Source organism: Monodon monoceros, unplaced genomic scaffold (assembly GCF_005190385.1).
Source record: "Monodon monoceros isolate NGI ecotype Baffin Bay Population unplaced genomic scaffold, NGI_Narwhal_1 Super_Scaffold_6, whole genome shotgun sequence".
NCBI lineage: Eukaryota > Metazoa > Chordata > Mammalia > Artiodactyla > Monodontidae > Monodon > Monodon monoceros.
This window is the reverse complement of record NW_021703783.1, coordinates 69,081,214-69,106,831: the sequence shown is the minus strand read 5'-3', so window position 1 is coordinate 69,106,831 and position 25,618 is coordinate 69,081,214. Positions and strand designations below refer to the sequence as shown.

At 32.9% G+C, this 25,618-nt stretch overlaps 1 protein-coding gene across 5 annotated transcripts in view; it reads left to right on the top strand.

The window, feature by feature from the left end:
- CEP290 (centrosomal protein 290) overlaps positions 1–25,618 on the top strand; it is a 96,842-nt gene that overhangs the window by 42,614 nt on the left and 28,610 nt on the right. For 4 of the 5 annotated variants that reach the window (XR_003791103.1, XM_029205373.1, XM_029205376.1 and 1 more), the window contains 15 exons: positions 58–288; positions 3,931–4,104; positions 8,212–8,323; positions 12,029–12,234; positions 13,173–13,324; positions 14,914–15,025; positions 15,638–16,093; positions 16,896–17,060; positions 18,052–18,159; positions 18,379–18,513; positions 19,727–19,993; positions 20,613–20,720; positions 21,375–21,574; positions 23,921–24,134; positions 25,081–25,218. Coding sequence is in view for 4 of the 5 variants with exons in the window: in XM_029205373.1 (XP_029061206.1) it covers positions 58–288; positions 3,931–4,104; positions 8,212–8,323; positions 12,029–12,234; positions 13,173–13,324; positions 14,914–15,025; positions 15,638–16,093; positions 16,896–17,060; positions 18,052–18,159; positions 18,379–18,513; positions 19,727–19,993; positions 20,613–20,720; positions 21,375–21,574; positions 23,921–24,134; positions 25,081–25,218 (2,778 nt within the window). In the remaining variant the exon portion in view is untranslated. The remainder of the gene's footprint in view (positions 1–57; positions 289–3,930; positions 4,105–8,211; positions 8,324–12,028; positions 12,235–13,172; positions 13,325–14,913; positions 15,026–15,637; positions 16,094–16,895; positions 17,061–18,051; positions 18,160–18,378; positions 18,514–19,726; positions 19,994–20,612; positions 20,721–21,374; positions 21,575–23,920; positions 24,135–25,080; positions 25,219–25,618) is intronic. The other variant, XM_029205374.1, reaches the window with a different exon arrangement.

The following is a 25,618-nucleotide window of genomic DNA, read 5'->3' as shown; positions in this document are numbered from 1 at the left end:
ACCATACAAACTAAAATAGCTAGATTTAACAAGTAATATAAATGTGACTTTGTGCAGAATTTGCTCAGTGCTCTTCAGATGGATTCAGATGAAATGAAAAAAACACTTTCAGAAAATAGCAGAAAGATCACAGTCTTACAAGTGAATGAAAAGTCACTCATAAGGCAATATACTACTTTAGTAGAAATGGAGAGACAGCTTAGAAAAGAGAATTGGAAACAGAAGAATGAATTGATATCAATGGAGGCTGAAGTTGGTGAAAAAATTGGACGTTTGCAACGTTTTAAGGTACGTCTGATTTTTTTCAACTCTGAAAATTTTCAAACGTGAAGAAGAAAGGATAGGGCTTCCCTGGTGGCGCAGTGGTTGAGAGTCTGCCTGCTGATGCAGGGGACACGGGTTTGTGCCCCGGTCCGGGAAGATCCCACATGCCGCGGAGCGGCTGGGCCCGTGAGCCATGGCCGCTGAGCCTGCGTATCCGGAGCCTGTGCTCCGCAACGGGAGAGACCACAACAGTGAGAGGCCCGCATACCGCAAAAAAAAAAGAAGAAAGGATAGTATGATGAATACCCATCACCTGGATTAATAGTTAACATTTATTAACATTCCACTCTAATTGCTTCATCTGTTTTTTTGTAAGAATATTTTAATTGCAGACATTTGTCCCCTAAATATTTTAGTATGCATCTCTAAAAAAGTCTTTTTCTGTTTACATAACCACAATAACTTTATCACACTTAACAAAATTGACAACAATACCTTATATTATCTAACGTCCAGATCATATTCACATTTCCTCAGTTGTCCCAGGACCCAGTCAAGGACCCTGCATTGTATTTGGATGTTACATGTCCTAAGTCTTTTAAATATAGAATCTCCCCCTTTTTTTCCTCCTCTCTCTGAAAAATAATAAATATTTATCTGATTATTTTCTTTCATAATTTTACTTGTTCCTGTATCCATTGTATTTACTAAAAGTTAGCTTTGAAGCCTTGGTTATATTAAGGTTAAACATTTTTGGCAAGAACACTTCCTAAGTAATGTTTTGTACTTTATAAGTAATACTTTATAGTGTATCACTTCAAGAGATGGAATGTCTGGTAGTCCCATGTTTCATGATTGATTACTTTGTTAAGGGGGAGACAGCCATATATCTCTATTATTAAGTGATTTAGTTAATTCTTCGGTGATATTTTGATACCATGCAAATAACCAGTTCTTCATCAATTCTCCTAATGGTTTTAGTGTTCACTGGTGATCGTTGTTGCCTGACCCAATTATTTCATTAAGAATTGCAAAAATCATGATTTTCTAATTATATTATGTTCTCTTCATTTACTAGCAGGTATTCTTTATAAAATAAAGAGCTTCTCCTCATTAGCCCAAGCTCTTTGGTTATCTTCAAGTATGATTCCTAACTAGAAAGGCAAGATAAAAACTGGTCATTCTTTCCTTTTAATGACCAGTTTTCAGAATACAGAGTTTGTATAGTCTGCTTATGCCTATCCCCTCCCACCCACTGCACCCTCCAGCTTTCTCTTCTTTAAGTATCATAACAGACTCACACACTTTTAAATATTCAGTGTGTTTTACTCAGGTGTAGTCATTATTCTTTTGTCTCAACTTTGGCCAGTGAGAGCCCTTTAAAGAAGATTCTTGTATCCTATTTGACAGAAATACGTTAGTCTTTGAACCAAGCTGCAAAACTTAGTTTGTTTTCTGGAACAACATATGTCCAGGATGTACCTTGTATACTTCTTAGGCAGGCTTGGAATAAGCCATTTCTCTAAAGAGCCCTGGTTCATTTTAGTGGGGACAGCATTTAGATACCAAAAACCAGTCCTAGGTGTCATTGCTCTTGGAGTGTCATTGCTACTAGTCCAGTTAGGAAAATATGTATAGATTTAAATCATGAGTTCATATTGTTATTTTTAATTCAAACTTAACATTTTAGGATAAGTAAGAGTATGGAGTTTTTACTAACCTTTGATTTTGTACTTTATTTTTTTAACACGGAAATCTATTAAAATAACATTAAAATAATTATTTTTTTATACTACAATATTCATACATTAATTTGAAAACAATAATCTTGTATTGGTATTAACAATAACAATACCAGTGTTACTAGATATAAAGTTTCTTTACAGTTCTTATTTTCTTTAGACTATCTCTCACTAAGGATGTATCGTCATGGTAACATATTCTATAGTGACTTGAAGTAATTCTCCTCTTTGTGTGGTTATGCCATACAATTGCTATATAGTTAGGTTCATTTATTTTACATTTGTTTTCAGTTTTAGGGATAACTTTTTAAAAAATTAAATTTGAATATATAAAACATTTACATGTACAAAAGATGTCAGCAGAGAAATCTTATGTCTGTCCTTATACCTTTCACTTCATTCTACTTCATCCTTCCACCCCCTTTAGGTAACTGCTAATCCTTCTAATGTTTCCTTTTGCAAGTTATTAACAAAGACACAAAAAGTTGCATGCCATGCAACTCTTCTGCACCTTGCTTTACATCTGATCAGACCTTATTTAAGCATGTGCATGTTCATTTGACATGTCTAAATTTACATAGGAGCATGTAAATAGGAGAATTCAAAGTAAAATTAACTTGAGTTCCTTGCCACCCCCTTTTAAATATAGTAATGGGTGAAATTGTCATGGTAATAAACCTATTTTCAATATGAAATGTTCTTGTTTTTATTTTGTGTTAGATTTTGTAGAATGTACTTTTCTTAGAGTATTACAAATATATCTAGTGTTTGAGATAGAAGGGAAGAAAGAACTAGAATCTTCTTCCTCTTCAACCTGATTGTTCAACCTGGATTTTTTGTTTGTTTTTGCAACAATTGGAAAGCCAAAAAAAGGGATATTTTTAAGGATGGGAAACATGATTTCCCTCACCACAAAGCAAAAGTGAAACTGAATCCCAAGGGTAAGGTAGACTAGGGTGTATTTATTTATATAGAGAAGTTTTCAAATTGAGATCTGAAGCACTATTACAAATATTTTCCCCTCATTACTCTACTTCAGAATGAATTATAACCATAAATTCTTTTTATTTTTTTAAAATTTTTTTATTTAAAAAATTTTTTGGCCAAGCCGCACAGTTTGCAGGATCGTAGTTCCCCGACCGGGGATTGAACCCAGGCCACCACAGTGAAAGCACTGAGTCCTAACCAATTTATGAGTCCTCCAGGGAACTCATAAATTCTTTATCTTCCTCACTTCATAAATTTGGTTTTATGTTCAGTCATTTCTTTTTGGTGTTAATACAGTGTCTTTGAATAGTGACTCTTATAGCTCTGTAGCTAAAGAGTTGAAGATGAACCAAGTAATTTAAAGCCTTTGATATTATTTGTTACAGATAGCTCTGATGCAGAGAAGTTTTTTTTCCCTAAATAATGTTTCTTTCCTGTGAACAAAAAATTTTCTTTTATTATAAAGCTAGCTTGTTATTAATTATAAATAAGCAGAAATAGCAAAGTTGGAAATGTTACCTGTGATGATGCAAATTTTGCCATTTAAAAGACAAGTGTTTTTTTTAATCTTATGAAATTTAGAAAAGCCATCCAAAGATATATTCTAAGTGATATGTTTTTTTGCCGCTGTATATTACGCGTTTCTCAAATTAACTGAATTTCATTTAACTATGACGGGAGTTATAAAAAGATTCACTTTATTTTTATTATGATTTAAAATTTCCAAATATTATTTCTTGTATGAAAGTATTTAATAGTTATTGTAATATATTGTAATATATGCAATATATGCAATTCTTACTTGAGAAATCTAATTTTTTAAATTATTCTAAAATCTGTTTTGCTTTCAGCTATATTATCTTATCCTCATAAGTGGCTAGTGCCTTTACCAGAAAAAAATACACCACCTTAATCCAGTGTATCTTTATTTACATAGGAAATGGCTGTTTTCAAGATTGCAGCACTCCAAAAAGTTATAGATAATAGTGTCTCTCTGTCTGAACTAGCATTGGCCAATAAACAATACAATGAACTGACTGCTAAGTACAGAGACATCTTGCAAAAAGATAATATGCTTGTTCAAAGAACAAATAACTTGGAACACCTAGAGGTAAGTATGTGTGATCCTTAAACCTTGTGATTTTAGCCATTCTTCTTTGGTGATATCTTATCTGTAGGTGCAAAATGACTTCTGGATGACTTCTTCCAGGTTATCTTCCTTAGCCCACTTATGTGATTTAGCTGAATGAAATCTCTTTCCATCAGGTACTTAAAAAAGAAAAAAGAACATGGAACAGATAGGATAATGTAGTCAGAAGAGGAAGCATTATTAAGTACCCATTCCTTTCTCTTGCCCTGATCCCAGTGTAAATTATTCCCTCGTGGTCCATGGCTCTTTGGGGTGGATGTAGCAGAGAGTAGATGAGATATCCATGGTTCTTCCTGGACCTTGGATGAGTTCTGCAAATCCCTATCCTTTCTTACTGTAGAGAGAGAGAAGAATAGGATGGAGTATCATTAGTTTAATTAAAGGAGTCTATGAATGTGGCCCAGACCCTTTGTAATTGTCTTGTAGCCACTCGACCTTCGTACCTTTTACGGCAGGCAAAACAAGCTCCTGATTTTGTTTATCTTTATGAAAAATAAAGGCTTATGTCTTTTGGTTCATTCTCTTTTATGATCCTCTCATTGGAATGGAAGGAGATATAATTCTTTTGGCTCAAAAGCTCTCACTTGCTTAGGGGGACACGTTCAAGAAAACATTCTGAATAGCTTTCAATGACTCCTACAAAATTATCTGAGTCATTATTTATTAATATTAACTAGAAATAATCATGATCAGTTTACTTTTTATTATTTTTGAAGAGAGATGATTATGTTAATTTTTATGGAAAATTCTAAATATTTAAGTGTGATAAAAATTTATTTTTTCCCATCTTTCATGTCTGTTGTCTTCTCTTCTCTAGCATTAGACAATCATAGATAAGAAATCTCCTGCAGGTAGTGTATCAATGAGTAATTTTTAACTTTTAAAACTTATTTTCCCAGATAATATTTTTCATCTCTATTCAAACCTTAAAAAATTTTGTCTCTGTATTGTATCCTTTTCTCTCCTTTACCTCCTGTATCTCAGTTATAATTCTGAACATATGTCCCCCTCTGTTGGCAATGTCTTAGTTTTATTCTTTATTATCTTCACTGTGGTAATCATTACCCATACCATTACCTCCAGTGTTGTATCCTCCTTGCTGCCACCAAAGTGATCATTCTAAACCTGCATCTGACCATGTCCTTCCCTTGCTTAAAACCTCTCAAAAGTTGCCAGTCACTTAAAGAATAAGTGACTTTTGTGATTAGCCCGCACGTAACTCATGTCATCTACTGTGACATTCTAAGGAGTTTCACAATTAATGTTTTAGAAAGTGAACTACCAGTTTTCTCCACCACAGTGTTTCGTATGTTCTTCTGTACGTGCAGTTTTCTTTGTTTAGAAAGCCCTTCCTCCTCTCCCAGTTTTTCTGCTCAGTGAATTTCTATTCATGTTTCAAAACTTTTTTCAGACACTACCTTTTTTCCTGTAGCATCCTTCTTTATAGAAAAAACTCACCCTCTCTGTTATTTCTATATTTTGTACCTAGTTCTGCTATTTATATCACATCATATTATATGTGTTTATATGTGTGCCTCTTCTACAGGAATATAAGCCTCTTGATATCAGAAACTCTACTTAGTTCATTTTTGTGGGTTTGGTACCTGCTGTTTGGCACAGAGTTAGAGCTAATAGATGTTAACTTCAGGGATTGAATAAAGGTGATGAAAATCAAATTTTAGAAGATGAAAAACAGAGTGGGTGGTAAAGAAATACAAAAACCGAATGGGTGATAAGGCAATTAAAAAAATGGAAATTTTGATAATAGCAGACAAGAGAAATAGATATGGACTAAGGTAAAATTAAGAAGAGGATTTGCTGTGTTTTTTCAAAAAAAATTTTTTTTGATAAGGAGACCAATGAAGTTTGAGAGGAGAGGAAAAGAAAATTTAGAGCTAAAAGGGAGAGAATGATTGAATATTAGAGGTAAGAGTGGTAATAAATGAGGGCGCAGTACCAGGGCAGGGGTATGAAAATGGGATATGGAGCAAGGCCACAGTTATCCTTTGAAAGAGTCTGGAAGTAAGAGAAGCAAAAAGGGTAGCAAGATATTTAAAACACCTTAAGCCCTTTTTTGTTTTTCTCCTACGAATTTACAGTACCTAGGAACTGGGCTGTAATTGTGCATATTACCAGAGAGTCATGTTTTATTTCCTTATCTTCCTTTTCATTATAACATCGCCCTTTAAAAAAAAAAAAATCTCGGGACTTCCCTGGTGGCGCAGTGGTTAAGAATCCACCTGCTAATGCAGGGGACACGGGTTCGAGCTCTGGTCCGGGAAGATCCCACGTGCTGTGGAGCAGCTAAGCCCGTGCGCCACAACTATTGAAGCCCGTGCGCCTAGAGCCGGTGCTCTGCAACAAGAGAAGTCACCACAATGAGTAAGCCCATGGACCGCAACGAAGAGTAGCCTCCACTCATCACAACTAGAGAAAGCCTGTATGCAGCAACGAGGATCCAGCCTAGCCAAAAATAAATAAATAAATTTACTTAAAAAAAAATTTCATTACCTTGTTTTATTTTTCTTCATAATGGTTATTACCTGACAGTATGTTATATATTGGCTTATTTTCAAATTGCTCCATTAAAATACAAGTTTTAGGATGGAATTTGTTTACCATTGCAGTCCAGTGCTTAGAATACCTGGCACGTAGTAGACATTCTATTTGTTAAAATGAAGAATAAATGAGCTTAAAATATTATACTTATGTGCCAACTCCTACATTTTATGTTTCCAGCCTGACTTCTCAGAACTCTGTTCTTCTGTATGGAATTACCTACTTAACAACTCATGTTTCAAGGGGGTCTCTAATTTAACGTGTCCAAATTTAATTCCTGATGTCTGTTTCTCTCATAGTTGTTTCTGTTTCAGTGTATGCCACTATTATCTACTCATTTAGTTAAGGCAGATATCTTAGAATTACTCTCTAGTCATTCCTTTCCTTTATCATTTTCCACCCAAATGTAATTAATTCTTATGTGTCCTCTTTTCTCCATCTTCCCTGCTATAACTGTAATCTAAACCAGTGTCATCTCTCTTCTGGACTTTACAGTATCTTCCTGACTAATTTCTCATTTCTCTATTTACCCCTTTATTGATTCTCCACATTTTATTCAGAATGATTTGTTAAAACTTCTTCCTTTAAATCTTTAAATGATTTCCTGTTATACATTAAGTTAAATTCCAGTTACTTGTCTTGACATACCATGCCTTGCCTGGTATGGCCCCCTATTATCTCTCCAACTTTTTTTTTTTATTCCTCTTCACTCTGATTGTTGCTCACTGTGTTCAAGTCCTCTAATACTCCAGACTCTTTCCTGCTTTGGAGCATCTGGGTTTACCAGTAGTATATCAGTTCTTTCCATGGCTGTTTTCTTGTCAAGATTGGCTCCTTCTCTTACCATCAGTTTCAGCTTAAATACCACCTCTTCAGTGGTTAATACTTTCTTTAAGCACTCTATCTGGATATGCTACTTTTTATTATTCTTTGGTTTTGTACTCTGTTTCTTTCTAGATCTTGACCTGTTTAGTGAATTTTTTTCTTTGATTATCTGTTCACATTCTGCTGCATTCCACACTCTCCCCAACTCCTACCACACATATATCCACAGACACCAAATGGTGAGGCCTATGAAGGCCAGAAGTTTGTCTGTTTCTTTTCATCATGAACATACAGTACCTGTCACCGATGGCATGCTATGGATGCTCAGTAACCCTTGGTATGAATGAGGGAAATAAGCACTGGTTTATGAAGATTGTGAGACTCTTGAGTGTTCCACGTTGGCCAAAGTGAACATGGCAGAAGCTAATACTCAGGAGTTTAGGGCCACATATTGGATATACAAGGTTTTGATGATTATTTTAAAATAATATATGTGTGTGTATACAACATATGTGTTATGTGTATGTCTATCTGTATTACATGCAGAGGAACTTCTACATTCGTTAAAAAAAAACTAGATTGTGAGCTTTAGGAGATTATTATATAAAGTTCAGACAGTGTCACATCTGTGGTATTAATCTGAATTACAATGTAGTTGCTCAGTGATGTTTCTATTTTATTCAGTGTGAAAATGCATCCCTAAAAGAACAAATGGAGTCTGTAAGTAAGGAACTGGAGATTACCAAGGAAAAACTTCACACTGTTGAACAAGCCTGGGAACAAGAAACTAAATTAGGTAAGTATTATGACTCATAATATAAAATGATTAAGGTCTAATAGTGAATATTTTTCATTTAAAGTGCCTTTCTATACCAGATAAAAAGGAAGTATTTTGATAAAAATTCACTCTCTGCCTAACAGTTTAATTTAACAGGCAGTTGGTGAATAATATCTTGTACTAACCTTTACCAAAGTTAGGTTTTTAGTTATTAAATTGGATTTGTTTCTAATGAAATCATATATGTTAAAAATGTATGACTGAGCATTAGCTATACTGAACCATTTAACAATTAAGACTGATGATAATTTTGAAATACCTGTATTTTAATGATAGTATTATGAGTTTTTTCACTGTATAAAGTTATATTAGGAATATATCATTTTATATTTTTAAATTAAAAGATCACCTAGAACATCAGAAAAATTTGAGAAGAATTTATATTGCTCATAGTTCCACTACTGTATCATTTTTTTGTATGACCTTATACATGCTTATATATTTTATATACTTTAAATTATAATAAACATTATATGCTATATTTAGTAGATATCAAAATATTTCATTTTTTATTCATCATACTTATAAATATTCATGCAGGAAGTTACTGTGTTTGGGTGATTAAATCACTAGCTTTTCTAACTTTTGCTATTGCTTATAGTGCTGCAGTGAACATCTTCATTTACATCTAACAGAGATATTGTCTTAAAGGGTATTAAAATCTTTGTGGCTTCTGCTAGGATTTTCCATATTAGTTTTTCAAATGGTTATCCTAGTTCACAACATTTAAATAATTTTATCTCACTAGCATTATGCTTTATAATTTTCAAATAAATTTGCCCCTTTGGGTAAAATGTTTTAATTTGTTTTCTAGACCTTAGAGTGCTAATGCTATTCAAAGTTTCTGTTACTATTAAATTGGTAACTGAGACATGTAGCTTAGAGAGGCTTAACATTGGGAAGTCTAAAATAAGCTACTCTTAGAAATGTACTTTTTAATTCATTAAGAGATTAAAAGTGAATTGACTTCCATGTAGCTCTTACACAAAAGAAGATACCATTTTAACTAAGATATAGAAAAGGATATTATATACAGTTTTAGTAAGTTCTTTGTTCATTCTATCCTGTGTTTCTTTAATAAGTGCTGAATTCCCTATAGAAATTCCTTAATTTTCAAATACCTTAATCTCTCCAATACATGGCTTTATAGCACTGAAGTTTTTTTTTTTTAATATAAAGTCTAGCTTTATTTTTTAAAAGATTTTACAAGTCTGTCAACCTCAAACATACGTAGGTGAATTATTCATATCTTCCATCAGATGAGGCTTACAGTTTCAATCCCTCTCAGAAAAAATAAGTAAAAAATAAATTTTTTCACAAATATTTATCCACTACATTACTCAGCTTAGTTCTGAAATTTTCTCTCTATAAATACTTTAACACAGCTGCTAGTGGTAGTACTGTTGTTGTACAGCTGCACATGGCTATAATTTTAAAAGCATGTCTTATTCTTGCTAGCTCCCTGGTTTGGCTCCAGGGTCCAAATCTTATAGAGGAAAAATAAAGGTTAACTGGGCTGCCAGAAAAGCACACTGAATGCATCCTGTAGTGCTCTGTGACAAGCCAGAGAAGAAGTACAGCCTCCAGCAAGGTCCTGTGGAGAGGCAGCTCTGAGGTGGTTTAAATACCTTTGTTTAAGGTGTTTCCTTACCTTGGAATGACCTCACTATTGCCTGTCTTCCAAAGCCAAGTTTCGAATGTCAACCCCTCAATTCTGAACAGAGACATGAGAAGCTTCGCTCCAAATTCTGGAACTCCACAATACATCACTGAAGTTTAAAAGCTTTTATTTCCTGGTGCCCTTTTATCTTTGTTTAAAAGTGTCACTTTTTTAGCTTTTTCCATGCAGGAATTGATTGGTGTTGGACTGTTACCCTCTCTCTAGGACACTCTAAACACAAGAATATAGAGTAGACTAGTGTCTATTGCAGCCCCTGTGATGTGCCTCTTTTCATTATCAAAGTTTAGCACTAAAGAGAATGGAGAAGAGTTTTTATGTTCCTAGTATATCTGTATTTACTGCAATTTTTTTTTCTTTTCTTCATGGTGCTTAGGGTTGCCTGAATGAATCTCTGTACCATAATGGTTTCCTAACACTTTTAGCTTCTTTCAGTAACATTACTGTTAGCTATTTGATCACTGCTTGCAGCAGCTATTCTAAAATCATATACTATTTAAAGACACATACAGAACAAAATGAAGCACTTCTTAAAGCTGAGACAGACACCAAAACAGTTTAGTTTCAAAAATATATATATTTCTTTGAGCAAACTCAGTTATAAAACTCAAGCTTGTGAAGCTAGAAAGATAGGAGGTGGCATTATTGGTGTTACGACTGTTTACAGAGTAAATCACTGCTTATTAGTTCCTTAAAATAATTGGCTTCCCTGAACATATGGTTAATTGACTCTCTAAAAAAAATAAAACTACCAAATTTTTTTTCCTGGAGCATGTGTGTTATGCAAAGCGAAAGTATTAGTTTTCTCTTCTTAAAAGGTGACTAACTAATGATAATCCTACGTGATGCCTTTTCATGGTCAATGAGGGGGCTTTCGTTCTCTTTTCATTTAACCACAAACTTCTGTGTCCAAAGATAAGCTATACAACTGCATATATGAGATAAGGGTATAATAACTGATAAAATAATTTAAAGTAAAATATTTGATATTAGATGTATACAAAGGCCAGAAAAAAGTCAGGGTTAAAGAAGATACTTGGCGAAATCCCTAAATCACATGGCTTCAGATTTTACTTTTTTACTCTGAGTCATTGCACTTGTATTCACAAAGTCGTGTTGCTTCACTGTATTGCCTCTTAATACAGTTTATCTCCTTTCAGCTAACAAAATATATTTATTTGCCCTTTTTTGACTATCTACATGTGACACCTCCTACACTACATCTTTTACATTGTTATTTCAGTTCAGGCATACCTTGGACATATTGCACGTTTGGCTCCAGATTGGCACAACAAAACAAATATTGCAATAAATGAGTCACAGGAATTTTTTGGTCTCCCAGTACCTATAAAAGTTATGTTTACACTATACTATAGTCTATTAGTGTGCAACAGTATTATGTCTAAAAAAAAATGTACATACCTTAATTTTAAAATACTTTATTGCTAAAAAATGCTAGCCATCATCTGAACCTTCATTTTGTCTTAATATTAACATCAAAGATCACTGATCATAGATACCATAACAAATATAATTAAAAAGTTTGAAATATTGTGAGGATTACCAGTGTGACACAGAGACATGAAGTGAGCAAATGCTGTTGGAAACATGGCACCGACAGACTTGCTCGACTCAGGGTTGTTTGCCACAGACCTTCAATTTAAAAACAAACAAAACCAAAAAAATGCAGTATTTGCGAAGCTCCGTAAAGCAAAGCACAATGAAACAAGGTATGCCTGTAATCCTATGAAGAATAATTTGTGTTATCATTTGATTGACGAAACATGTAAATCCCAGAGAGATTAGGATAGGCAGCATACGGATAAGTAACAGAGCTGAGACTAGAGTCCAGGTCTGTCATAATTCAAAAGGCTCACGTGTTTTCCACAGAACAATATTGCCTCCTTACATACAATGTCTAAAGTATCTGGGATAAACTTTAGATAAGAACAGTGTGAGATTTACCAAAGTATTGTTGCATTTAGGAAATGAATCTAACATGGATAAGGCAAAGAAATCAATAACCAATAGTGAGATTGTTTCTATTTCAAAAAAAATCACTATGCTGGAGATGAAGGAATTAAATGAAAGGCAGCGGGCTGAACATTCTCAAAAAATGTATGAACATGTGAAGACTTCATTGAAGCAAGTGGAGGAACGTAATTTTGAATTGGAAACCAAATTTGCTGAGGTTTGATATTATAATTTTTTTCATGCAGTTAGAGAGTAAAAAATTAGTCATGGTAGCCATTGTATTTTTGGAAGAGGTTTGTTTGTAACTCAGAAGTAGCATATTAATATAGTGCTTGTGTTTCATATAATGGGTAAATAATATATTTTTAAATCTGAAATGTTTAAAAAGAAAGCAGGTATTTTTGTGATTGAGTTTTTATTTCTCACCAGCATTACATTATTAGATTTAATGTGCAAAAAGATGTTATTTGCTTAATAATGGAATTGCCTTCCACTACCATCCCTTCATTTAACAGTTATTATTTCTGAGTGCCTAGTACATGCCAGATGCTGTATGGGAACTGGAGTTATAGCATGAAATAAAATAGACAGTAATCTCTCCTTTCAGGGACTTCATTCTAATAGGAAGTTTTAGACTTCTGATATGGTCAAAATTACTAAATTGGCTGGTAATAATATAGTTTGCAAATATTCAATAATTTATGATGAAGTAGCACTCATAATATTCCTTTACCTTGAGAATGTGTATTTCTCAAATCATTCACGTTATTTTGTTTATTTTAAATGTCATTATATATTAATAAGATTTTATTAACTATTTAGATTTATTTATAGATGATATAGTTGAAGTAAAATATAATGAGCATATGGCATTTCAAGTAAATTAAGAATATCAGAGATTCATATCTTTAATTAGATTGTGAGTTGATTAATATAAATGACTTCGGGTGGGTTGACATACAACTAGAGTTTTCATAATTTGTTCCTGGCTTTTTCTCCCCTTATCTTCGTCAATCTATTCTTAATACTTCACACCCAATGCAGTATCTGGACTAATGCAAAGTAAAGAGGACTGCAGTGTGCTGAAAGGTATAATAAAAGGAAAATGTCACCAAAAACTAACGTTTCTGAACGGTTTTTGTTACTTTTTCTCAGCTTACCAAAATCAATTTGGAAGCGCAGAAAGTGGAACAGATGTTAAGAGATGAATTAGCTGATAGTGTGAGCAAGACAGTAAGTGACGCTGATAGGCAACATATTCTAGAATTAGAGAAGAGTGAAATGGAACTAAAAGTTGAAGTATCAAAGTAAGTTCATGTAGAGTTTTTAGTCATTTGATTAGCTGTGTCTACTCTAATTTGTGTTTATGAACTCTAATTACAGTGGTAAAGGGGTAGTATCCTTAGTGGCAATTGTTACTGGTTTCTTTTTATTAGAACAGGGTTAAACAATATTAACAAGATTGATTTTTAACTAGCATAAGTAATAATATTGAAGAGGAAATAACTTCTCAAGATTTACATTTTTCAGAGCCCAGGAATAGTATTACAGGAAACACTGAACTTGAAATCAAGACTCTCTGAGATCTAGTTTTTCCACATACTAATATTTTTTTGGAGGGAAGGGTTGTGGCCATTTAATTTGTTTAAACTTAATTTATTAAGGGAGGAATAATACTTATTTCATAAGGTTGCTGTAAAAATAGAAATAAAATACAGATTTTGATTCAGTTTACATCTATTAAACATATACTGACTCATCTAATTACACTTAATAACCCTGATAACAGTGTTGTTTTCGTTTTACATAAGGAAACAGTTTATTCTCTTAGAATTCAAAGTATCAATATATGTAAGGAGGAAATACTGTGTATACCAGGTAGATGCTGTCTAATCACTCTTTTGTAATTATGTGTTACTTCATTAGAAAAGCATGAGGATCCCTGAGTTGATCTGTCTAGCACAGATAATTAGTAAAAAGGGTTTATGGCTTACCCATAAAGTTATAGCCACTGTTTTAGAGTCTTGATAGTCCTTTTGGGAATATCAGTTATTCCCAGCCCTTTTCACTATGAATGACCCAATTTTTTATTCTTCCTTTCACCTCATGTACTTCATCTTTTGAAGTAAACTAATTTATAATTACTCATTTTGTTATATTTTAATTGGTGAAAACTTACGTAACTGGCGGTAAGAGCTTCTAATCAATATGAGGAAACCTGACTTATCTGTTATGCTGAACTAAAGTTATTCCAGCCCAAAGTAAAATGCATTTTATTTTACCTGTTTAATCTTATCAAAATAGTCATATAGGAAATTTAATAACTTACCATCAAGCTCCACCCTTTTTTTGCAATTGTAGTAATTGTGTAATCTCTTTTTCACATTTCTGGTAACTAGCAAATTAAGGCAAATCAAAACATACATTAATTGATCTAGGGAACCTGGCAATTTTAAATTTCTGTATTCTTAACTGTACAGTTTATCAAGTAAGCCTACTTAATACCTTATTCCATCTATACCAAACCATGATAATAAGCATCTCATGAAAAAAAGTGTGAGAGAGGAGTTCTTTGACCATATACATTTGGAAAATGCAAAAAATGTACAGGTTGAAATAATTTTTTACTCTAGAACTTCTCAGAGCATTTGATATGATATGTATATGAGTCTTCAAGGGAGAGGAATGTTGGGAATGGAGTATTTTTTACAGAACATTTGTTAACTCCTCATGGAATTATGTTTCATGAAACAGTTCAGGAAACTTTAGTATTTCATACAAAGAAGAGATGCTGCAAACTAATGGCTTTTCCAAGGGTCTAGAAATTTGAAATTTTAATATTTATTTACTTAGAAAATGTACCCAGTTGTATCTGAAGTATCTTATCACTTCCTAGACTAAAAGAGATTTCTGACATTGCCAAAAGGCAAGTTGAAATTTTGAATGCACAACAACAGTCCAGGGAAAAGGAAGTAGAGTCCATCAGAATGCAGCTGTTAGACTATCAGGTATGTGCAGTATTAACTCTTCTATATAGATTCTTTTCTTTTTCCTAAATTTACATTAGATATTGGGATGATTTTGTAGTTTTAATCAGAGGATATATCAGATAGAGGCTCCTATTTTTGTTAGTTGTAAGTTGATTAGAAAAACTCGTTAATTTGAAATGCCATTCATAACACAGAAAAGCATTTAAATGCTTACAGATGCATTGTGCTGGCTGCTGATCAAAGTCCAGACAGTGAGGAGAAACATGTCTTTCATAACAATATTTTCTCTTGTATTTATATATAGTTTTTCACATATTCTCACATTATAAGTTTTTTTAGGATTAAAAAACCCCACATTGTCTGCATTAGTATTATTATCAATACTGTTATTAATATATGGAAGTTTTCAAGAAAACAGTAATATTCCAACTGTTAGATGCCAGATTTAGATTTTAAATAAGTTTGATTCTAGGTTTCTACACTTTTGCAATTAAAACAAGGTTAGATTTTTGTAGGATCTCATGTAGCACCCTGTTTTAAATTTTATTTAGTAAATTGTGATTTTAAAACCATGATAAGTTTCATTGGGAAAACTTGAAACTTCCTACAAACATATATTTTTTATATTAGGCACAGTCTGATGAAAAGGCACTAATTGCCAAGCTGCACCAACACGTTGTCTCTCTTCAAGTTAGTGAGGCTACCGCTCTTGGTAAGTTGGAGTCGGTTACGTCTAAGCTGCAGAAGATGGAGGCCCATAATTTGCGCTTAGAGCAGAAACTTGATGAAAAAGAACAAGCTCTCTATTCTGCCCGTTTGGAGGGGAGAAACAGAGCAACACATCTGCGCCAAACAATTCAGTCTCTACGACGGCAATTTAGTGGAGCTTTACCCTTGGCACAGCAGGAAACGTTCTCTAAAACAATGATTCAGTTACAAAACGACAAACTGAAGATAATGCAAGAAATGAAAAATTCTCAACAAGAACATAGAAATATGAAGAACAGAACACTGGAGATGGAATTAAAGTTAAAGGGGCTGGAAGAGTTAATAAGCACTTTAAAGGATGCCAGGGGAGCCCAAAAGGTAAAACATTGATTTTAAGTTCAGTATTTTCAAAAGAGTTATGTAATAACTTTGAGTTAATATGTGCCTATGTGAATAATGCTTAATATATGAACAAAATTCCATGTATAATTTATTAATTCAGGTTTTACAAATTAGGAGTTTGGGCTATTTGGATATCTTTTTATAAATAAAATGAGACTCCTCTAAGCCATGGTTTCAATAGAAATGCTTAGATTGTATAATATCAAAGAATTTTAAACACTCTAGGAAAGTTTATATATTAATTAATTACTAATTATAATTATTCTTAAACATTATAGTGGTTAGTTGAATTCTACTCTTCATAATTATTATGTTTAAAATTATTTACAAGTAGTAGGCCCACATTTATTTTTTAATATAAATTTGTTTTTGCCCTCATTTGGAAGGAATTAAACGAAAAATAATTATTTTGAAATTAAATTTTATTCTCTAGGCTAGAAACATTTAGGATTTTTATTTATGAAAGTAAAATGAATGTTGCAATTACATACATACACTAAGGACCCAGTAAATATATGAAAGTAAATGAATAAATGAAAGTGAATGTTAGTGATATCCATTCCAACATCATTTGAAAAATGTTTTATGTTAAGATCCCACATATTAGAAAAGTCTGGAAATTCTAAATAAACTTTTCCTTGTGGAACAACCAAGGATAATTTTATATCTTATTTTGTTATAGAATGTCCATTAATTTGAATTAAAATCATTAAGATCAGTGGAGAAATATTTGTTTATATAGTATTTACATTTGTATGTATAATTTGTAAATCTTCAGGTAATCATTTGGCATACGAAGATAGAAGAACTCCGTCTTCAAGAGCTTAAACTCAGTCGAGAATTAGTCAAAGATAAAGAAGAAATAAAATATTTGAATAATATAATTTCTGAATATGAGCATACAATCAGTAGTCTGGAGGAAGATATTGTGCAGCAGAATAAGGTTTCATTTTATATTTACTTTCGTATTTGTTGCTAAGATTTTTAACATAACAACATTGCATGGGTGACTACATTATTTTCCTAATTGAGTGTAGCTCCCATTATTATTGTTATAAAATATTCTGTTTCTTATTTTTTAAACTATTCTAAAAATACATATTTATTTAGTTGCATTAATAGTCTTAAAAGGAATAATTCATAAGCAAACTTATTTGGTAAGTTAATTTTTATTTCAATATTAGTTATTTGACTTTTCATGGTTACAAGTTTCTACTGGCTCTCACTGATGGAATAGGAGAAGGCAGCTTGGTGTAGAATAAAGCACAAAGGCTTTGGAGGCAGATGATATTCACTAAGCACATGCTTGCTTGCTTCAGAAATTCTGTTGTTCCTTCTGCTTAGATTGTTCTTACCCCAGGTAACAGTATTGATAATGCTTTCATTGCCTTCTGGTCTTAGCTCAAATGTCTTACCTTATCAGTGAGGCCTTCACTAGCCACTCGGTCTACAACAGTAAATCTTATCATCAAGATTCCCTGAATAGGGATTACCTAGTTTCATTTTACTCCATAGCACTCATCACCCTCTGACATATTACATACTTACTTGTTTATTGACTATCTCCCCCTCACTAGTGTATAAGTTCTGTAGTGAAAGGTACTTGGTTTTGTTCACTGCTGTGTTCTCATTGTCTTGAATAGTGCTTGCCACACAGAATGTGTCATTAAACATGTTTTGGATGAATGGATGGATGGGTATATGGATGGATTGAAATCCTGACTCCATATCTGCCTGTCTCTGTGATCTTAGAGACAGGCAGATATGGAGTCTGAATTTACTTCCTTTTTCATCTCTGAATTTACTTCCTTTTTCCATAAAATGAAAATAATAGTGACCTCAAAGGGTTGTTGTGAGGATTAAATAAGAAAAATGTGTGTAAAAATTCCTGGTGAGTATCTCTGTGTGTGTCTGACCCAAACTGTCTTTTTCAGTTTCACGAAGAAAGACAAATGGCCTGGGATCAGAGAGAAGTTGAGCTAGAACGTCAACTAGATGTTTTTGACCGTCAGCAAAATGAAATACTAAGTGCAGCACAAAAGGTATGAATGATTAGTCTTGTTTGCTACTCTGTAGCACGGCCTATAATGTTAACAAATAGAAATATTTTCTAAGGTCGGATGGAATTTTAATTGATGGTATCTTTTTATGTTTCAACTGTAAGTGGAGTTTAACCATGTCATGTCATATAGTTGTAAAAATTAATATTGTTCTTCTTAATGCTGCAACTGCTTTTTTAAAAAAATTCTATTTCTCAATAGTTTGAAGAGGCTACAGGATCACTGCCAGACCCTAGTTTGCCCCTTCCAAACCAACTTGAGATTGCTCTAAGAAAAATTAAGGAGAATATTCGAATAATCCTAGAAACACAGGCAACGTGCAAATCACTAGAAGAGGTAATTAGAAGAATTTGCATTTTGATTAGTGCATTATTAGGTATGCTTGTGGCATTTTCTAAGTAATATTTTTAAATGAGGATGAAGCATAAAATGATGAATCTGTTGCTTATTCTGTTCTCCTTTTTTATTCTCCTATAATGTTTCTAGTAGCTGATAAAGAACAGCAGATATGGCTAATTTGAAATTACTCTCCTTTTAATCATTATTTGCCACTTTTGGGCACGTTCTTCAGTTGCTAGCGTGAAAGGAAACAAAAAGAGCATTTGACTGTAGCTTTATGAGCAATGTATTTCTTTCCTCTCTATGATCAAGAATTGTTTTCATCCTTGTTTATTTTTATGTTTTATTTTGAAGTGCATGTTTTATACTCTGAATCAATTTTCAGTTTATTCCTTTTTGTAGATAGTTAAAGGGTTTGAAGGTAAATTAGAAATTATTTCTTAGTTTAATCTAGGTCTTAAATTTGGTTAATAGATGATTAGATCTGTCTTCTTTATTAAATTCTACAGAAAATAGTATAAACCGAGTATGTTTAGATGTCAACTAAAATGAAAATCATATTAACTATAAATACATTTAAAATAATTTTTTAAATTGTGCACTTTTAAACCAACTGAGGAAACTTAGATTGTCTTCTGTAATTGTAAATTTTTTGTTTATATGTATTGCCGCTGAGTTACTAGATTTTAAATATCTGCCTTAATTCTGTTGAGGAGAACACACTTTCTTCTGTTTTGTTTTGATAAGCTGCAGATTTTATAATAGTGACCCATTGACTCAGGCCACTAAAATTCCAATTTTTATACTTTGTTGACTTTATAGGTTACTCTTCTAGTGCTTTAATAGTCAGTGGACCAAAATAAAAGGAATGGTTTATTACATTTTCTTTCTAAATCTATCACCACCACACATTTCTAGTTCTAAATCTATAAGACCTAAATAAAGTACTGTAAGTAAATTTCATTTTCATCATAACAGTGAAATTTCTAACACATGTGATAATCTTACAAATAAGTAAAATATACATGTAGATAACTGCTGTCACATAGAAATACAGTCGATTAACCTTATTAAGTATCATTTGGCTATTATAAGTATGATGTGAAAAATAAAATGAAACTCCTTTCCTTGCTTATAGCTAAACTGACTAAAATTCAGATGAAGCATTTTTAAAAGAAAAATGTATTTTTTTATGATTTGATCATTGCAGAAGCTAAAAAAAAAAGAATCTGCTTTACGGTTAGCAGAGGAAAATATTCTGTCAAGAGACAAAGTAATTAATGAACTGAGGCTTCGATTGCCTGCCACTGCAGAACGAGAAAAGCTTATAGCTGAGCTAGGAAGAAAAGAGGTGGAACCAAAATCTCATCACACATTGAAACTTGCTCAGCAGACCATTGCAAACATGCAAGCAAGGTTAAATCAAAAGGAAGAAGTGTTAAAGAAGTATCAACATCTTCTAGAAAAAGCCAGAGAGGTATTTTATTATATTATGTTATGCTCTTTTATTTATTATGATGTTTTTTAGACAAATGCCAAATACTGTTCTGCCCTGAAGTGGTATTTCATTTCTTGTTTTCAAATGATTCTATTCAGGTATTGTTACTTTCATGTGATTGGATTACAGATCTGTCAGTAAAACTGGCAGTTGTGTTATGGACCGACTAAATTGCTAAATTAGGCTTTCATGGTGAAACTGTGTGATTTTGAAAAATATCATTTGAGTTAATAGGTAAAGACTGAGGCAGTAAGTTAGAATGAAATCTGTCACACAGGTATCAGTGGAAATCAAATTTGCTAGAACTTGGAGGGGAAAAAAAATCTGACATTTAAAAATTTGCTAGAAACAAGTTAAAAGCTGATGGATACATATTATTCTAATATTAATAATAAATTATGCTCTAAGGCTGGGCTTGTCAGTTTGAACATGTGCTAGGGGAAATGTATACAGGTATAAATAAATACATGCAGATGTTGTTCCTTCCCTATCTCATGAGGATTTTAGAAGGTAAAGATAAGAAAATATTTAAGACCTTTAGAATGTGAATTTATTTGAATCATAATATAAGATATAGTTTTGATTTCTTGTAAAACAGGAACAAAGAGAAATTGTTAAGAAACATGAAGAGGAACTTCATATTCTTCATCATAAATTAGAACTACAGGCTGATAGTTCACTCAGTAAATTCAAAGAAACAACTTGGGTAAGATTCTAAGAACTTTGTTGTATTCTTTATTGATTTTTGAGACCATGCAATTGAAAATTTAGCTCTCCCTTTTTTTTTTTTTTTGGACTAGAAGCCATCCTACCTTTTTTTTTTTTTTGCCAGAATAATCTTCTGAAGACACAGCTGTAATCATTTTTTTCCCTAAACCGACATTTCTTAGTAGCTTACTGCTGCCTACAAAATCATGTTTATGTTTCTTAGCCACGTACTCAAAGCCTTCCATGATCTGACCTCAATCTTTCTTTTCAAATCTGCACATTAAGTTTACCTGTGTCTAACTGCTTTCCATGTTCTGAATTCAGTTCATTCTTGCCTCTTTTGATCATTGTATTCTATATGTGCGAAATGACCTTAAACAAACCTTAGCTTCCTCAAGCCTTAACTCATTAATTCAATCAACATTTATTTATTGATCCCCCACTACATGTAGGCACTTTGCCATATATTGGGAATACAAAGAATAAGATCTATATTTCCTATCTTCTTTAAGCCTTCATTACCTATTAAATCATTACATTTTAGATTTGATATTATATTTTGATCATTTAAGGAACCAAGTTAAAATTATGGAGTAAGTATGGCATTGCATTGTACCTGCTCATGGCTAATATAACCAACCATATTTCATAGGATTTAATAAAACAGTCTCCTACTCCAGTTCCTACCAACAAGCATTTTATTCATTTGGCTGAGATGGAACAGAGAGTAGCAGAACAAGATGACTCTCTCTCCTCACTTGTGATCAAACTAAAAAATGTATCTCAGGATTTAGAGAGACAAAGAGAAGTCACTGAATTAAAAGTCAAAGAGTTTGAAAATATCAAATTACGGTAAGTCTTAGAAATGTAGATATTGGCAAATGGGAATAATGATATAATAAAGATAAATGTAAGCATTTGTTATGTCATGCACTGTTCTAAAAATGTTGAATATATTATCTCATTTTATACTACTTTTGACATAGCATATTCACTCCATTTTGCAGTTAGGAAACTAGGCTATAGGAAGCCTCAGTTACATGCCTAGGAGAAGATGGGAAAGCCACGATTTGAATCTAGTCAGTCTGACTCAAGAGCCAACTCAGATTCTTATATAGAATCTCATCTTTAACCTTTTTAAATTTCCATTTTATTATCTAAAAAGTGAAATGACGGTACTTACCCTGGCTCTTGCAAGGTGGTTATATAAAGGCCAAATGATGATGTATGTGGAAGTAATTTGAAAATTGTAAAGTAACATATAAATATAAAACTTTTATTTACATACCTATAACAGTTTCTGGCATACATTAAAGGCTCAAATATTTGTTGAATGAAAAATTAACCAATCTTTTTTATTAACCACAGTGACGGTAGAGGGCTCACAGCATTCTCTATATTAGCGATTCTAAACATTGTTCAACCATTTATCAGAATGTGTATTTTAAAACTAAAATAGGTTTATATTTAGGTATTTTGTAGTCATTGTAGAACTATCTCTCTGAGGCTCAGTTTCGTATCTGAAAAAAATAAGAAAGCTAACTACTTGACTTATAATTCCATTCCATCTCTGAAGACCTTATTAGAACCTTTGCTTCTTTTTTCATTTATCCAAGATGCTTCTGACGAAACTAACACTATTTGTGCTTAAGAAGCTGCTACTTTAAATAAGTTATTCTCTAAGAGAAAAGAGAATTAGCAATAGCATATGGTATATTTTCAATCTAATTTTCCCCATTCTGTTAAATTTTATACATGAGATGCTATTTTTGATATAGTAAGTTTCTGTCATATTTTACAGCATAAAATTTCTTGCATTTTGAATCTAATTCCTGGATGTAGAAAATAATCATTTTTTTGACATTACCTTGTATATATAATTTTTTGCCACATGAAATACTTGAAGTTGTTGTTTTGTACCTTACCATGTCATTTTAGCCTAAAATTACACTTCTATTCTCTGTGTGCACATTGGCATACATATTTTAATGTGTCTTAAGAAATTATAGTTCTTTGTCATTTTTTTAGTGAAACCTTGTATTTTTACACTTTGATGATTATTTAAAGTGACTTAAGTTTTTGCTGTAAACAACAAGTCTCAGAGTGTTTAATACCTGTTCGTGGTTTAACAGACCTTCCTCTCACTGATCAAAGTTTAATCATTTGAATCTCCATATTGGTGACCTTATTAATGCAGTGTCTATATAAGCACAGTGAACTGGATATAATTCAGTTTATAAGGGTAATTAATACTGACTGAGCAGTAGAATTAATTGAATTAACTAAGTCTTTTGATAGTATCTACTTCTATATAGTATACAGCTATAGATAGAGTTATAGATACAATACTAGTGACTTTAGAACCATAATACATGTGATTTCTGTGAAGGTTTATATTTTGTCTTTGTAACATGTTGTTATAGGGCAGTGGTTCTCAAGCGGAAGTAATTTTGCTCTCCTCTCCCCACTCCGGGGACATTTGTTATTGTCTGTAGACATTTTTGATGAACAACTAGGAGGTACTACTGGCATCTGGTTGGTAGAAGCAAGGAATGCTGCTAAATATGTTTTAAAATGCCTAGGACAGGGCTTCCCTGGTGGCGCAGTGGTTGAGAGTCCACCTGCCGATGCAGGGGACACGGGTTTGTGCCCCAGTCCGTGAAGATCCCACATGCCGCGGAGCAGCTGGGCCTGTGAGCCATGGCCGCTGAGCCTGCGCGTCCAGAGCCTGTGCTCCGCAACGGGAGAGGCCACAACAGTGAGAGGCCCGCAAAAAATAAAATAAAATAAAATGCATAGGACAGTAACCCCCGCCCCAATAAAGAATTATCCAGTCAGAAATGTCAATAGTGCCATGGCTGAGAAATCCCTGATACAAAGGAAGCAGTCACATCTCGCAGGAACCATAATATTTAAAGTGTTATTTTGTTCACTCTCTATATTATTTCATCTAGAGCCACAAATTACTTGATGCAATTGCTGCAAAAAATAGTAGAAACTGGAAGAAAAAACTCTATTTTATGTTAAGTTTAAGAGTAGTTAAGTAGAATAAAGAATTGTTCATCTTTTGGATTTGGATCAAATCTTAGATTTTAAGGATGCTGAGGACCAAACATTTGTTCTTTGTAAAATTTGTGTCAATCAAATTGTTAATTGCAGCAACTACTCTATTAAGTACATATGTTTGCTTTATATTAGGCTCCAAGAAAATCATGCAGATGAAGTGAAACAAATAAAAGCACAAGTAGAGGATTTGAGGTGTCTTCTGGCCCAGTCACAAAAAGAGTCGCAGAGTTTAAAATCTGAACTTCAGGCTCAAAAAGAAGCAAATTCAAGAGCTCCAACAACTACAATGAGGAATCTAGTAGAAAGGCTGAAGAGCCAATTAGCCTTGAAAGAGAAACAACAAAAAGTAAGTAACAATAGAAAATTATCAATATTTAAGAAAAACATGTGGTAGATTGCTTTTACAAAAGATTTGTAGAAGATGATAGCATGTATCTCTCTCGTAATAAAAAGTATAAGCCTTATCTTGAGCAGGGTTGGGTCTTTATAATTCTTTTAAATAGCTTTATAGATAGGTGTTGTTTTTAAGTTCAGATATAGTCTAATTTATCTTTTTATGTTTTCAATCTGATTTGTGGGTTAGCTGTAGGAAATAAAGGGAAATCTTCATTACATTATTTATTTTCTCTCCTTTCCTATTAGGATTGTATGTTACTGAGGCTATTTTGAACAATTTGAATAATTGAAAAATTTTAAGTAACTCTGGGGATTAAGAGGGAGTTAGGATAAGAGGAGGAAAGATTGAAGAAGGAGATCGCAGAGATAGTGTTATGAAAAGGAGTTGGTCAGTGGATTAACAGATTTATTAGTTTTTTTATTTATCTCATTTTATATACTTAACTGTTTTAGAAGGTGCTGCTGTTTTTCTGTGCTAGCTCATGAAATTTATTGGCAAATTTTAAGTCTTCTAATCTTGTAACTTTCCTTGTCTACTTACATTCAATTAATTTCACATGGAAGTATGTACTGAGTAATTTAAATAAATACTTCAACTTGGAAGTTTGAAAACAAAACATGCCTGGGTTTTGTAGTACAGATTGCTTGATTCGATGCTGGGTTCTCACAATTATTATTATCAAGATTTTGAATTCACACTCAATTTGGAGAGAATTGAATTCACTTACTAAAGGAAATTCATTTGAAAAAGTTGGGTTGTTAGTTTGTGAATTCTGTTTGATTAAACACATGGTATTTTAGGAAAACAGTTTAAAGTAATAAAGCTTATGTATATTTTGTATTGCTTATATGAAATACCAATTTTTTAAAAATATTACGTATGTTGTAACTTTTAGGCCCTTAGTCGGGCACTTTTGGAACTTCGGGCAGAAATGACAGCAGCAGCTGAAGAACGTATTATTTCCACGACTTCTCAGAAAGAGGCAAATCTCAATGTTCAACAGATTGTTGATCAACATACTAAAGAGCTAAAGGTGAGTATCGACATGTGCGTTAATATAACAGAATTCCTGCTAATTCCCATTGGAAGAGAATCCACTTGGATATATAGTAATTTTAATAATGAATAGGGAATTTATTCTAATGAATTATTGGTGGATATACACATGTCCACACAGTTGGGGTTTTTTAAAATAAATTCATTTATTTTATTTATTTATTTTTGACTGCTTGGGTTTTCATTGCTGTGGGCAGGCTTTCTCTAGTTGCAGTGAGCAGGGGCCACTCTTCGTTGCAGTGCGCAGACTTCTCATTGCAGTGGCTTCTCTTGTTGTGGAGCATGGGCTCTAGGCGCAAGGGCTTCAGTAGTTGTGGTGCACAGGCTTAGTTGCTCTGTGGCATGTGCGATCTTCCTAGACCAGGGATCGAACCTGT